This window comes from Procambarus clarkii, chromosome 64, assembly GCF_040958095.1.
Source record: "Procambarus clarkii isolate CNS0578487 chromosome 64, FALCON_Pclarkii_2.0, whole genome shotgun sequence".
Lineage (NCBI taxonomy): Eukaryota > Metazoa > Arthropoda > Malacostraca > Decapoda > Cambaridae > Procambarus > Procambarus clarkii.
In genome coordinates, this window is record NC_091213.1 from 4,396,871 (window position 1) to 4,411,309 (window position 14,439).

General features: G+C 49.5%; 1 protein-coding gene across 3 annotated transcripts in view; it reads right to left on the reverse strand.

Moving 5' to 3' along the window:
• Positions 1 to 14,439, reverse strand: part of LOC123768948 (lactadherin) — a 159,240-nt gene that overhangs the window by 9,993 nt on the left and 134,808 nt on the right. For all 3 annotated transcript variants that reach the window (XM_045759819.2, XM_069309099.1, XM_069309098.1), the window contains exon 9: positions 429 to 662. In XM_045759819.2, coding sequence (XP_045615775.2) covers positions 429 to 662 — 234 coding nt within the window. The remainder of the gene's footprint in view (positions 1 to 428; positions 663 to 14,439) is intronic.

Below are 14,439 nucleotides of genomic sequence, written 5' to 3' on the forward strand. Positions count from 1 at the left end.
GGGCCCTGATCACATATATAGTAACACTAACCAAAGAGCCAGAGCTCAACCCCCACAAGCACAATTAGGTAAGTACTGTATGGTCATAACTCTTTGCAGACGCTGTAACAAGGCTGAGGGTAGTTGGGGTGTTACTATGGCCCTCACACTCACTCTCACGACGGTTGCAAACTGGAATTTCGAAATTTAAGTTAGTTCTGTCCGCCCTAAGTTAGTTCTGTCCGCCCTAAGTTAGTTCTGTCCGCCCTAAGTGATTTCTCTCCGTCTTAAGTGAGTACACAAGGAGCCAGAGCCTCGTCTCAATGGCAATTTGAGATTGTAATTGTTACTGGTGCCTAATGAGGCTGTTAAAGGAACTAGTTCGTAAATGTACGACTCACTTCACCCCTCCCCCCCCCCATCGATGAAAATACAAAGTCAATTCTCACCTTGTCCTCGACCCTGCCAGGTGAGGATAACGAGACCTCGAACTAGTCGCCGCTTGCCCAAGTCGACCATCCACACGGGCTCGTCCACGTGGTAGTTGTCGACGACGGCGCAGGCGCGGAGCGACACCTCCAGTCTGCCGTCGACCGCCAGGCTGGCCGGACCGTAGTCCCAGTCCGACCAAGAGTGGCGCTTGTCGTTCACCCAGGTCTTGCCCTTGAAGGCGATGTTCTCCACTGTGGGGGCGGGAAGACACAGGTTCCTTTGAGGACTCTTCCACAACGTTCCCGTCCTCCTCCTCAAAGAAATGTATTAGGGAGGGCATTAGGCTACTCACGACAAATTATATAATTATATATTCACGCCCCTAGTCTCCTCCCCCTTGCCCATTAGAGCCTAAACGATGATGGGTATCAGGGTGGTGGTGGGGAGCCTTGACCACCAGGCCACTCACAGCCCAGCGGCTTAGGCTTTATTGACCAACAAGGAGTAGTTTTGCATAAAGTAACGTGCAAGGGGTGTGAGTGTGTGTGTTTGAGTGTGTGTGTGTGTGTGTGTGTGTGTGTGTGTGTGTTTAAGTGTGTGTGTTTGAGTGTGTGTGTTTAAGTGTGTGTATTCACCTAGTTGTGCTTGCAGGGGTCGAGCTCTGGCTCTTTGGTCCCGCCTTTCAACTGTCAATCAACAGGTGTGCAGATTCCTGAGCCTACTGGGCTCTATCATATCTACACTTGAAACTGTGTATGGAGTCAGCCTCCACCACATCTTAATGCATTCCATTTGTCAACTACTGACACTAAATTTTTGTCAAATGTCTTTATGGCTCATTTGGGCACTCAATTTCAACCTGTGTCCCCAAGTGCAAGTACCCCTTAAGTTAGTCTGTCTTTATCTACCCAATCATTTTCTTTGAAAATCTTGTATGTAGAGATCATGTCCCCCACTTAACTCTTCTATCTTCCAGTGACGTGAGGTTTAATTCCCGTAGTCTCTCCTCGTAGCTCATACCTCTCAGCTCGGGTACTAGTCTGGTGGCAAACCTTTGAACCTTTTCCAGTTCAGTCTTATACTGGACTAGATATGAATTCTATGCTGGAGTCGCATACTCCAGGATTGGTCTGACATATGTGGCATACAAAGTTTGAATGATTTCTTACACAAGTTTCTAAAGACCGTTCTTATGTTAGTCAACTTGGCATGTACCGCTGATGTTATCGTATTGATATGGGCTTCAGGGGACAGGTCTGACGTGATATCAACCCCCAGGTCTTTCTAACTGATTCTTGAAGAATTTCATCTCCCAAATGATACCTTGTATCTGGTCTCCTCCTTCCTACACCTATCTTCATTACATTACATTTGCTTGGGTTAAACTCTAACAACCATTTGTTCGACCATTCCTGCAGCTTGTCCAGGTCTTCTTGAAGCCTCAACCTGTCCTCCTCTGTCTTAATCCTTCTCATAATTTAGGCATCATCAGCAAACATTGAGAGGAATGAGTCTATACCCTCTGGGAGATCATTTACGTATATCAGAAACATGATAGGAACGAGTATTGTACTTCCACATCTACATGTAGTGAACTTCCTCAGTTTCCATCACCCCCCCCCCCCCACACACACACCCCTCAGCAAGTGACGTCATCGATTTCCCATCAAGTAAAGACAGCTGCCAACCGGATCACGTCTCCCAGGCACAGTCCTCCCAGGCACAGCCCTCCCGGACACAGCCCTCCCGGACACAGCCCTCCCGGACACAGCCCTCCCGGACACAGCCCTCCCGGACACAGCCCTCCCGGACACAGCCCTCCCGGACACAGCCCTCCCAGACACAGCCCTCCCAGACACAGCCCTCCCAGACACAGCCCTCCCAGACACAGCCCTCCCAATGACAAACATCTCTAACCATGTCCATGGAGGACAGAAGAAAATGTATATATGCTGGTTAGCATTGTAAATGTGTGGCCACGTCTGTGGCAGAAAATAATAATAAAAACAAAAATAAAAACCTGACACACCAGCTCATGCTCCCACCCTTACTCCCACAGTAACATTTTATTAGTCAATGGAACTAACCTGCCGACGAATCTCCCACCAACCTCCCATGCACTCTAACACCATCTATCCAGTCTATAGCAGTCTATCATCTTCCACATCATAATAAAGGGAAAGAAGGGCTTCGGAAGGCTTGTGGGACCCATGAGAAACGACTCCTATCTATTTCCACCCAAACTCGTTCAAACACGTGTCTAACCTACGCTTGAAACACTCCACCGATCCCGCGTCTATTAAGTTACGCGGCAAATGATTCCTTACAATGAACAATTATGTTTTCAAACCAGTATTTAAAGTCTTTCCTGAATCTAAACTTATGCCATTTATATCCGTTGTTTCGTGTTCTGTTTGGCGTTATGTTTACCATATTAATATATACTTTATTGTGCCCTTTCAGTCGTGTGTACACTTTATTGACGTCTCTTTCATAGAATTAACAGTATAGATACTTTCCCAGCACAGTAATACTCTATAGAGGGAGGGAAGGAAGGGTAAAGGGAGGGTAAACGGCGGGAGGGAGGGAGGGAAGGGTGAATGAATGAAGGAAGGAAGAGAAGGAATGAAGGGAAGGAAGCAGGAGTGGCGCCACTCCACAGAGTGGCGTTAAGCAGCAAAATAATGACTCCAGAGCCAGGAGACAACAGCTCTGGCTGGCCGCTGTTTATCTCTTAATATACGCGCAGTATACACTACCGGCGCCACTCTGCCTGTCATGGTAGACACCCAGCATGTCCACGTCTTAAACTGGCACTAAGCCAGGCCCTACCCTGAGAGGCACTAAGTCAGGCCCTACCCTGAGAGGCACTAAGCCACTCCCTACCATGAGAGGCACTAAGCCAGGCCCTACCCTGAGAGGCACTAAGCCACTCCCTACCATGAGAGGCACTAAGCCACTCCCTACCATGAGAGGCACTAAGCCAGGCCCTACCCTGAGAGGCACTAAGCCAGGCCCTACCCTGAGAGGCACTAAGCCAGGCCCTACCCTGAGAGGCACTAAGCCAGGCCCTACCCTGAGAGGCACTAAGCCAGGCCCTACCATGAGAGGCACTAAGCCAGGCCCTACCCTGAGAGGCACTAAGCCACTCCCTACCATGAGAGGCACTAAGCCACTCCCTACCATGAGAGGCACTAAGCCACTCCCTACCATGAGAGGCACTAAGCCACTCCCTACCATGAGAGGCACTAAGCCACTCCCTACCATGAGAGGCACTAAGCCACACCCTACCATGAGAGGCACTAAGCCACTCCCTACCATGAGAGGCACTAAGCCACTCCCTACCATGAGAGGCACTAAGCCACTCCCTACCATGAGGCACTAAGCCACACCCTACCATGAGGCACCAAGCCACGCCCTACCATGAGAGGCACTAAGCCAGGCCCTACCATGAGAGGCACTAAGCCACTCCCTACCATGAGAGGCACTAAGCCACTCCCTACCATGAGAGGCACTAAGCCACTCCCTACCATGAGAGGCATTAAGCCACTCCCTACCATGAGAGGCACTAAGCCACACCCTACCATGAGAGGCACTAAGCCACGCCCTACCATGAGAGGCACTAAGCCAGGCCCTACCATGAGAGGCACTAAGCCACACCCTACCATGAGAGGCACTAAGCCACGCCCTACCATGAGAGGCACTAAGCCAGGCCCTACCATGAGGCACTAAGCCACGCCCTACCATGAGAGGCACTAAGCCACGCCCTACCATGAGAGGCACTAAGCCACACCCTACCATGAGAGGCACTAAGCCACGCCCTACCATGATAAGCACTAAGCCACACCCAACCATGAGGCACTAAGCCAGGCCCTACCATGAGAGGCACTAAGCCACACCCTACCATGAGAGGCACTAAGCCACACCCTACCATGAGAGGCACTAAGCCACACCCTACCATGAGAGGCACTAAGCCACACCCTACCATGAGAGGCACTAAGCCACACCCTACCATGAGAGGCACTAAGCCACACCCTGCCATAAGAGGCACTAAGCCAGACACTACCATGAGAGGCACTAAGCCAGATGTGCGGGCTTAGACACATCATAAACTAGGGTTAACATTCTATTAGAAATTGATATATAAAGAGAGATTCCGCAGGCGACGCTGTTTTTTATGTAAGATTTCGTCAGGCCCCCCAACCACTTAAGTAAATTACCACAAAAAAGGTTTGCTGATAAAGTGGACATGGGGGGGGGGGGGGGGCAGAGGGGGGGAGTCTTGATAATGGGCGGGTGTGAGAATTGTAAATCAAATCAACTTGATTAATCAGGGCTACTGTTCTACCTCATAAGAATAGTTTAGATCACAACTTGACGAAGGCAAGCCACCTTGAGGTTACCTTGAGGTGCTTCCGGGGCTTAGCGTCCCCGCGGCCCGGTCGTCGACCAGGCCTCCTGGTTGCTGGACTGATCAACCAGGCTGTTGGACGCGGCTGCTCGCAGCCTGACGTATGAGTCACAGCCTGGTTGATCAGGTATCCTTTGGAGGCGAGTGCCACAGCATACGCTTTTGTATATATATATATATATATATATATATATATATATATATATATATATATATATATATATTAATAATATATATATATTTTGGTAGTTTTCTTGTAAACATAAGTTATTAAATATGACCGAAAGGGTAAGATTAATGATTCTAACACGAATCTCCTCAATATTTCTTATGTTTTTCTTTACTGTCGAGGGAAGTTGAAAAATTAGCTCTCCAAAGTTCATTTTCACTTTTTATTTAGGTCTGACGCCTAGAGATGGGTTTCGCAAGGTCACTCCTTACAGTCTCAAAGACTAATTTACCATGCTGTAGTTTAAGATTCAGCAACTCTGAACAAAAAGTTGCTAGTATCACGTTCTACGGTGAGACCGTAGTGGACTTACCTGGCACGCGAGTGGGGCTGTAACTGAATGTGGATTTACCATGCTGTTGTTGTTTCAGATTTAGCTACTCAGAATGAAATGTCAATTACGGGCTATAGTGAGCCCGTAATTGAGTTCGGTTATTCGCAATAACCTTGTTACTGTGGTATTTGGGTCAAAGACAAATTTACCATGTTTTTGCAAAGGTTTATATTCTCTTTGGGTGAGGTGGTACATAACAAGTGGATGAATGGCATAACACAAGAGATATTAATAAGGTATTACATCAAAATAAGACGCTTAAATTCTTGCGGATCCTTGTCTCTGTGTTGGCTCGGGGTCTTGAAGCGGGTAGAATGTATTTGTGTGTTAACTGGCTGTTGACTGCTGGTCTTGACTTTTTTGTGTAGTGCCTCGCTGATGTCTTTTGTTGGCGTTATAATTGTCGATTATTTCAGTGTTGCTTGTTAAGATGTCTCTGGTGATGGTCTGGTTGTGTGAGGAGATTATATGTTCCTTGACGGAGCCCTGTTGTTTGTGTATTGTTAATCGCCTAGAGAGAGACGTTGTTGTCTTGCCTATATACTGAGATCTTTGGGGCTGACAGTCCTCAGGTGGGCATGTGAAGGCATAGACGACGTTGGTGTCTTAAGGCGTTGTGTTTGGTGTAACCAAACGACATAGACCAACGTCATGTCATAATCTACAAGGCCACAATTAATAACACAGTTAACTTGTGTTTGACAAAAACGTTGATGGTGCTAGTGGTGGTGGTGGTAGTGCTACTGGTATTGGTGCTAGTGGTGGTGGTGGTGGTAGTGCTACTGGTATTGGTGCTAGTGGTGGTGGTGGTGGTAGTGCTACTGGTATTGGTGCTAGTGGTGGTGGTGGTGGTAGTGCTACTGGTATTGGTGCTAGTGGTGGTGGTGGTGGTAGTGCTACTGGTATTGGTGGTAGTGGTGGTGGTGGTGGTGGTGCTACTGGTAGTGGTGGTGGTGCCTGGTGGGAGGGAGTGCCCGCCCTCACCCGGGGTTACCATCCATCATGTCTGATGGATGGTAATTCCAGCAACTGTCAAACACTCCGTAAATGGCATCCATGACTCTCAAAGATGCCATATCCTCCTCCTCCTCCGCCCGAGGTTGACCACATTCCATGATGTCTTGCTCGGGATGCATGATATTTGTTACAAGGAAGATGTGATGTTTGTGAAGTGTTCCGTCACTAAGAGTTTGTGAAGGTGAGACTCGCTCTGATGTACGACTAGACGTCACCGCGAGGATTCGAACCTACGTCCGATAGGATCCTGGACGCTGCCTTAATCGACTGAGCTACGACATGATAAGAATTGCAACCGGGAAATCAACTTGACCTACCACGGATCCTGCAGCCTCTCCGAGACACAAACCACGTTTTAACACAACTTGGCCAAGCGAGGGGACCTCAACACTTCCATGTTGTCATAAAGTGATCCCGCGCGGGTCTCGGGGACGCGGTCAGGAAACAATGTACTCCGCAGGCGCGCGTAAATGATCTCTCAGATTTAGTGATTAAGACGAGTGTGTACACCGTCAGGGGTGACGCCCCTGTACCCAACCGTTCCAGCTGACTCTCCTTACACTGTGGCGGTGGTGATGGAGACAGACTCCTCTGTGTTCACACACACACATCCTCTCAGGAACCTGTACAACTGTTGATTGACGGTTGAGAGGCGGGACCAAAGAGCCAGAGCTCAACCCCCGCAAACACAACTAGGTGAGTACATAGGGAGGTCTGGTAGGTGAGTGGACAGCGCGCAGGACTCGTAATTCTGTGGCCTGGGGTTCGATTCCCCGACCAGGCAGGAACAAATGGGCAAAGTTTCTTTCAAACAAGGTAATATCTCGGGCCAATAATGTGTTACAGCGCCACAACACACACTTAAGGACTCCATAAAGTGACGCTTAACTATTGCGCCAAGTAAACAAAATACTGAACACTAACACTCGAGAAATGTTCAAGACAGAGAACTACCAAATTATCTCCCCCCCCCTCCCCCCCCCGTCCCATCCCAAATCCTTATCCTGACCCCTTCCCAGTGCTATATAGTCGTAATGGCTTGGCGTTTTTCCCCTGATAGTTCTAGTTTCTTCCCCCCCCCCCTCCCTGCAACCCCCCCCCCTCCCGACACCCCAAACTGGTTCAAGATAATTGGTTGTCCGATCAAACAATAAATCTACTTGCAGGCGCCGAATGGTAGCTTCCAATTGGCCAATTATGTCTGATTGTGCTTCTGTGTGATATTGGTATTGGCTCGTAGTGGCTCAGAAAGAAGTTTGTGCGTTTGAGGATTCCAGGGACGCGGGTTCGATCCCATCCAATGACCCTAAGAGGTTGAGGCAAGAACACCTCGTTCCTGTGTTTTCCTCGGGCACAGACCTGGAGTGCTGGAGCCATCACCAGGAAATCAGAGTCTGAATGAGAATGACATTCATTGTGCAATTAATAATCAGTATAAGGTACAATTAATCCCTATAAGGTATATTTAATCAGTATAAGGTACAATTAATCAGTATAAGGCAGTGTTGCCTACACTGGGTCTCGTGTTGGCTACAGTGTGAGTGCTACATGTACCTTCCCACCTCACACAGTACACACACACAACATGCAGGCGAGGCGTCACAATAACGTGGCTGAAGTATGTTGACCAGACCACACACTAAAAGGTGAAAGGACGACGACGTTTCGGTCCGTCCTGGACCATTCTCGATCGACTTGAGAATGGTCCAGGACGGACCGAAACGTCGTCGTCCCTTCACCTTCTAGTGTGTGGTCTGGTCTACACACAACAGAAAACGTGGCGCCAGCGCCCAGAAGGGGGCCATGGGTGGCGACCAAACCATGAACATCAACAAGCGTGCTGGCAAGCACTGCATCATACACAACCCGAGCTAATAACCCCAAGACTCGCGTCCCCCAAATGACGACCAAAAGCCACAACATTATCGAGAGGTTGGTCTGGCTTCTCTCCATCCCTCAATCCGATAAAATCCCTTGGCGTTCCGGAAAAACTTGGGGTAATCCGGCAGTTAACCGGCTTAAAACTTTGATTTCAGTCTTGTGAGCCGTCACAAACTGCCAACTTTACACGGTTCTCAAGGATAAAACTCTCAGAGGCCCCACGTAATGAGTGCAGAGTGGTCTTGATTGCGGGAAATGTACTGGAAACATTGGTTAATTGAAGACTGCGCGCTAAAGCTTGGACAGGATCTGTTAGAGAGAACGGAAGGGGTAACTTGGCTGTTAATGGCGCGTCACGCAGGCTGTCGAACCCCCACGCGTCTAACGGAAGGGGTAACTTGGCTGTTAATGACGCGTCACGCAGGCTGTCGAACCCCCACGCGTCTAACGGAAGGGGTAACTTGGCTGTTAATGACGCGTCACGCAGGCTGTCGAACCCACACGCGTCTAACGGAAGGGGTAACTTGGCTGTTAATGGCGTGTTACGCAGGCTGTCGAACACGCGTCTAACGTACTCTTGAAACTGTTTAGAATATGCAAGAGAGAGAGGGAAGAGGAGGAGGAGTCGGGACGTGGGCGAGTCCTATGGTGCAGTAGGCTGTTTATCGACTCAGAGGATCGCGGGTTCAACTCCGTTGGCAGGGCGGAACGCTTGGGCAACGTTGCTATTCGCCTGATGCCTGTGTTCACCTTTCAGTAAATTGATACTTTGGAATTAAACAACTGTTGTTTGTTACAACCTGGTGATGGTCAGTAGACATTCCAGCAGGTAGATATACTGATGCGTGTGCGTTGCGCACACACATGCATGCACACGCACACCCCCCCCCCCACACACACAACCACATTACAGTTGAGCAAAGAGCCAGAGCTCAACCCCCGCAAGCACAACTAGGTGAGTACACATACTCCCACCCACGCACACACGCACTGCATTAACCACAGGAGGATCGACTGGAAACCTGTTCTAAACTGTCCGCCACTATCCAGCAAGCAGTAATTAGGGATCATGCAGTGAACCAATTAGCAAGACGGGTTCCAGGGGTAACTATTGTGAGTAAGACTTACCATGAACAACAGGAGGAAACGGCTCTCAGTCTGTGAACACCAGTCACCAGTGATCTACTCCTATACTGAACAATGTACAAGGAACAGCATGAACAAGGAGAACTTGTTCAACTTGAACTGTAGTGATCGCAGTGTGTTTATAATCACTGGTATTAGTGATCCGTCAATGTTGTTGACACCTGTCAACACAGATATATTGACAGGGAAGTATATGATACTTTTTCGCAGGAGAGACTTGTATATAGCGCTCAGCAACTCTGAAGCAGTCAAGCGAAACACGTTGATCCTGCCATCTTGACCACAGCTACAGAAATTGTCACCGTCTAAGATAGAAGTGGCCGACCTAAGGAGTTTGTTTCTTGGAGGAGACAGGGATGTTTGTACGCCGTCCCCTGGAGCCTCTGGCTGGCCTCACAAGGTGTTACTCATTTCTGTCTCATTTAGGCCATGGATGAGTATTTATAACTCATATCACACACGGCTAAGTATGAGATATGAGTACAGTGTAGTAGTATGGCCACCTTACGTATTATGACTCGTATCTCTCACGCCCTCATCAATGTTAACAAGCTAATTTATGTTAAAAATTGTTTTTAAAACAATTGTTTAAAAAAAAAATTGAAACGCTATCAAAAACTGATGACGTTTCGAACGCCCTCAGTTGTGAGTCGTGTGTAAACCGCTTTTCATTCATAGACATTCATTCATTCATTCAGGAAGCCGGTCGGCCGAGCGGACAGCACGCGGGACTTGTGGTCCTGGGTTCGATCCCAGGCGCCGGCGAGAAACAATGGGCAGAGTTTCTTTCACCCTATGCCCCTGTTACCTAGCAGTAAAATAGGTACCTGGGTGTTAGTCAGCTGTCACGGGCTGCTTCCTGGGGGTGGAGGCCTGGTCGAGGACCGGGCCGCGGGGACACTAAAAGCCCCGAAATCATCTCAAGATAATCTCAAGATAGACAGGGGGTTTGGTGGGTGCATGGAATGGACTTTGGGTCTTTGTTTATGAGGATGGGCTGTCTGCCTAGGGTTCGAACCTTGCCGAAATCACTGACGAGCCGTGGGGCGAACCTGCTACCACTCTGCCACAAGCTCTTGTCGAGAGATGCTCAATTGTGCAAGAAACAGATGGCTGCAAAGGTCGATTTAAATGTTGCACAGACGCCTTAAAGTGCACAACTCTTTGTCTACAGTGGAGGTTGTGTCCAAGTCTGGACAAGATAATATTATGACCAGGACTGGACAATAATACAAGGATCAGTACAACCAAAAAGTGTGGTGAAAGCCATGAAGCAAATTGTGTCCATCATTTTAAAAGAAGATATGACAGGGAAATAGGACAAGAGTCATTGCTTTAAACAACCGGCGGTTAGAATGGCGGGGTCGAAGAGCTAAAGCTCGATCCTGTGGGGCACAAATAGGTGAGTACACACACACACACACACACACACTCAGAAGACAGACAAGTTAGGAGAAGAGACATGATCACCACATATAAGATTCTCAGAGAAATTGTCAGGGGTAGATAAGGACGGATTATTTAGAACGGGTGGTACTCATACAAAGGGACACAGGTGGAAATTGAGTACCCAAATGAGCCACAGAGACGTTAGACAATTTCTTTCAGTGTCAGTAGTTAACAGATGGAATGCATTAGGCAGTGATGTGGTCGAGGCTGACTCCATACACAGTTTCAAATGTAGATATGATAGAGCCCAATAGGCTCAGAAACCTGTACATCAATCGATTAAGGGTTAAGAGGCAGGACCCAAGAGCCGTGGCTCTTGGGACAGCTGACACCGCAGCTGGTCTGAACAGTGTGGTACTCACCCTAGATTTTTTCCAGGGATATTCCTGCGTGGGCCCTAAGCCTCTGGCTGGCCCACTGGGCGGGCCCTAAGCCTCTGGCTGGCCCACTAAGTGTTGCCTGTTTCTATTTTACTTAGGCGGAGTATGAGTATTTATGACTCGTATGGTCGCTTCAGTAAGATTTTGTACCATGTGTTTAACAACTTCCTCTGCTCTGTTGAATCTAAATTGAAATCTTAACGGGTTTGTAACTGTGCACTGTGTTAGATAATGTTCCAGTGGTCTGTCGGGCATTTCTCCACAGTGTTGACATTTCCTCTGAACGTGTGCAACCTGTAAGCCTATTTCCCATGCACATGGGTACCTAAGCCTGATGCGATGTAAGTGTACTTCTGTTGTTCTACTGCTCCCTTTCATCAAACTAAGTGGTTCGTAGTTGGTTGAATTCTTGTACCAACCCGCAGATCCTGATGTTGCAACTGCTGTGTTGTGGTCACTGTACATCTTTTGCATTGATTTATTTCTAATTAGTTTCTTAATCTGAGATAGTCTTTGTGGTATGTATATGTCTACATTTCTTCTCTTAGTTGCAAGTTTTGCAGCTTCGTCTGCAATGTCATATCCTATTATTCCCACATGACTTGGCACCCAGTTGATAAGTACCCGACGGCCTTGACGTTTGAGTGTTTGCATTAATGATATGACATTTGTGATCAGATGGATGTTATCACATATGTGTTCTTGTTGCAAGGTTTCAATGACACTTCTCAAATCTGTTTGTATAATAACATGTTGTCGGTGTTGAGCAAGAGCATGTTCCAAAGCCTTTTGAATGACTAGCATCTCTGTAAAGTCGAACACCCACTTGAGAGCCTCCAACTATTTACAGTTTCTTGCTTTAACTGCAGCTCCGGTCTCTTGTCCCTGCTGGTCTACTGATCCATCTGTGAAGTAAGTGAAGCTGTCGGATGCCATGTTTGCTTCTATATGCATCTGTGCAATGTTACGTAGCAGACGAGGATTAGTCTGGTTCTTTTTTCCTTCAATAACCATAATCTTAAAGTCTGCTGGCAGAGATCCCAAGGGGCTTGCATAACAAAGTCTACATGTATTTCGTCGGCACCCTTCTCAGTGACTGTGTTAGCCATATCGAATGTATTGGTGGTGTTTATCGCACAATGGGTCCACCTGTTGCTATTGGAGGCTCTGCTGTCCAGAGTTAGTGCTCCAGTGATCATATCTTAAAGTGAACTTCGTCTTGGTCTAGTCAATATCTTAGTCAGCATGCACGCAACAATCCTCTTTACCCATCATTTCAATCGACATTTCTAGTCTTAGGTTCAGTATTTTAGTCCATCTGGGAGCTCCTGTTATGACTCGCTTTGCATCATTTTGAATAACGTCAACGTTTGCCCACTGACCAGGAGAAAGAGTGAGTAAGGCAGGCGCTGCATAATCAACCAGGGAACGAACGGCGTGTATGTAAAACATTCTTAACACTCTGTGTCCCGCTCCTAGACGGGGCCCTGTGATTGCTCTCATTATAATCAGTCATGACCACAGCTGGTGTCAGGCGTGTGTGGCACTCACCACAGCTGGTGTCAGGCGTGTGTGGCACTTACCGCAGCTGGTGTCAGGCGTGTGTGGCACTCACCACAGCTGGTGTCAGGCGTGTGTGGCACTTACCGCAGCTGGTGTCAGGCGTGTGTGGCACTTACCGCAGCTGGTGTCAGGCGTGTGTGACACTTACCGCAGCTGGTGTCAGGCGTGTGTGGCACTTACCGCAGCTGGTGTCAGGGGTGTGTGGCACTTACCGCAGCTGGTGTCAGGCGTGTGTGTCACTCACCACAGCTGGTGTCAGGCGTGTGTGTCACTCACCACAGCTGGTGTCAGGCGTGTGTGTCACTCACCACAGCTGGTGTCAGGCGTGTGTGGCACTCACCACAGCTGGTGTCAGGCGTGTGTGGCACTTACCGCAGCTGGTGTCAGGCGTGTGTGGCACTTACCGCAGCTGGTGTCAGGCGTGTGTGGCACTTACCGCAGCTGGTGTCAGGCGTGTGTGGCACTCACCACAGCTGGTGTCAGGCGTGTGTGGCACTCACCACAGCTGGTGTCAGGCGTGTGTGGCACTTACCGCAGCTGGTGTCAGGCGTGTGTGGCACTCACCACAGCTGGTGTCAGGCGTGTGTGGCACTTACCGCAGCTGGTGTCAGGCGTGTGTGGCACTTACCGCAGCTGGTGTCAGGCGTGTGTGACACTTACCGCAGCTGGTGTCAGGCGTGTGGCACTTACCGCAGCTGGTGTCAGGCGTGTGTGGCACTTACCGCAGCTGGTGTCAGGCGTGTGTGGCACTCACCACAGCTGGTGTCAGGCGTGTGTGTCACTCACCACAGCTGGTGTCAGGCGTGTGTGTCACTCACCACAGCTGGTGTCAGGCGTGTGTGTCACTCACCACAGCTGGTGTCAGGCGTGTGTGGCACTCACCACAGCTGGTGTCAGGCGTGTGTGGCACTCACCACAGCTGGTGTCAGGCGTGTGTGGCACTCACCACAGCTGGTGTCAGGCGTGTGTGTCACTTACCGCAGCTGGTGTCAGGCGTGTGTGTGTCACTCACCACAGCTGGTGTCATGGGTGTGTGTCACTCACCACAGCTGGTGTCAGGGGTGTGTGGCACTCACCACAGCTGGTGTCAGGCGTGTGTGGCACTCACCACAGCTGGTGTCAGGCGTGTGTGGCACTTACCGCAGCTGGTGTCAGGCGTGTGTGGCACTCACCACAGCTGGTGTCAGGCGTGTGTGGCACTCACCACAGCTGGTCTCAGGGGTGTGTGGCACTCACCACAGCTGGTGTCAGGCGTGTGTGTCACTCACCACAGCTGGTGTCAGGCGTGTGTGGCACTCACCACAGCTGGTGTCAGGCGTGTGTGGCACTCACCACAGCTGGTGTCAGGCGTGTGTGTCACTTACCGCAGCTGGTGTCAGGCGTGTGTGTGTCACTCACCACAGCTGGTGTCATGGGTGTGTGTCACTCACCACAGCTGGTGTCAGGGGTGTGTGGCACTCACCACAGCTGGTGTCAGGCGTGTGTGGCACTCACCACAGCTGGTGTCAGGCGTGTGTGGCACTTACCGCAGCTGGTGTCAGGCGTGTGTGGCACTCACCACAGCTGGTGTCAGGCGTGTGTGGCACTCACCACAGCTGGTGTCAGGGGTGTGTGGCAC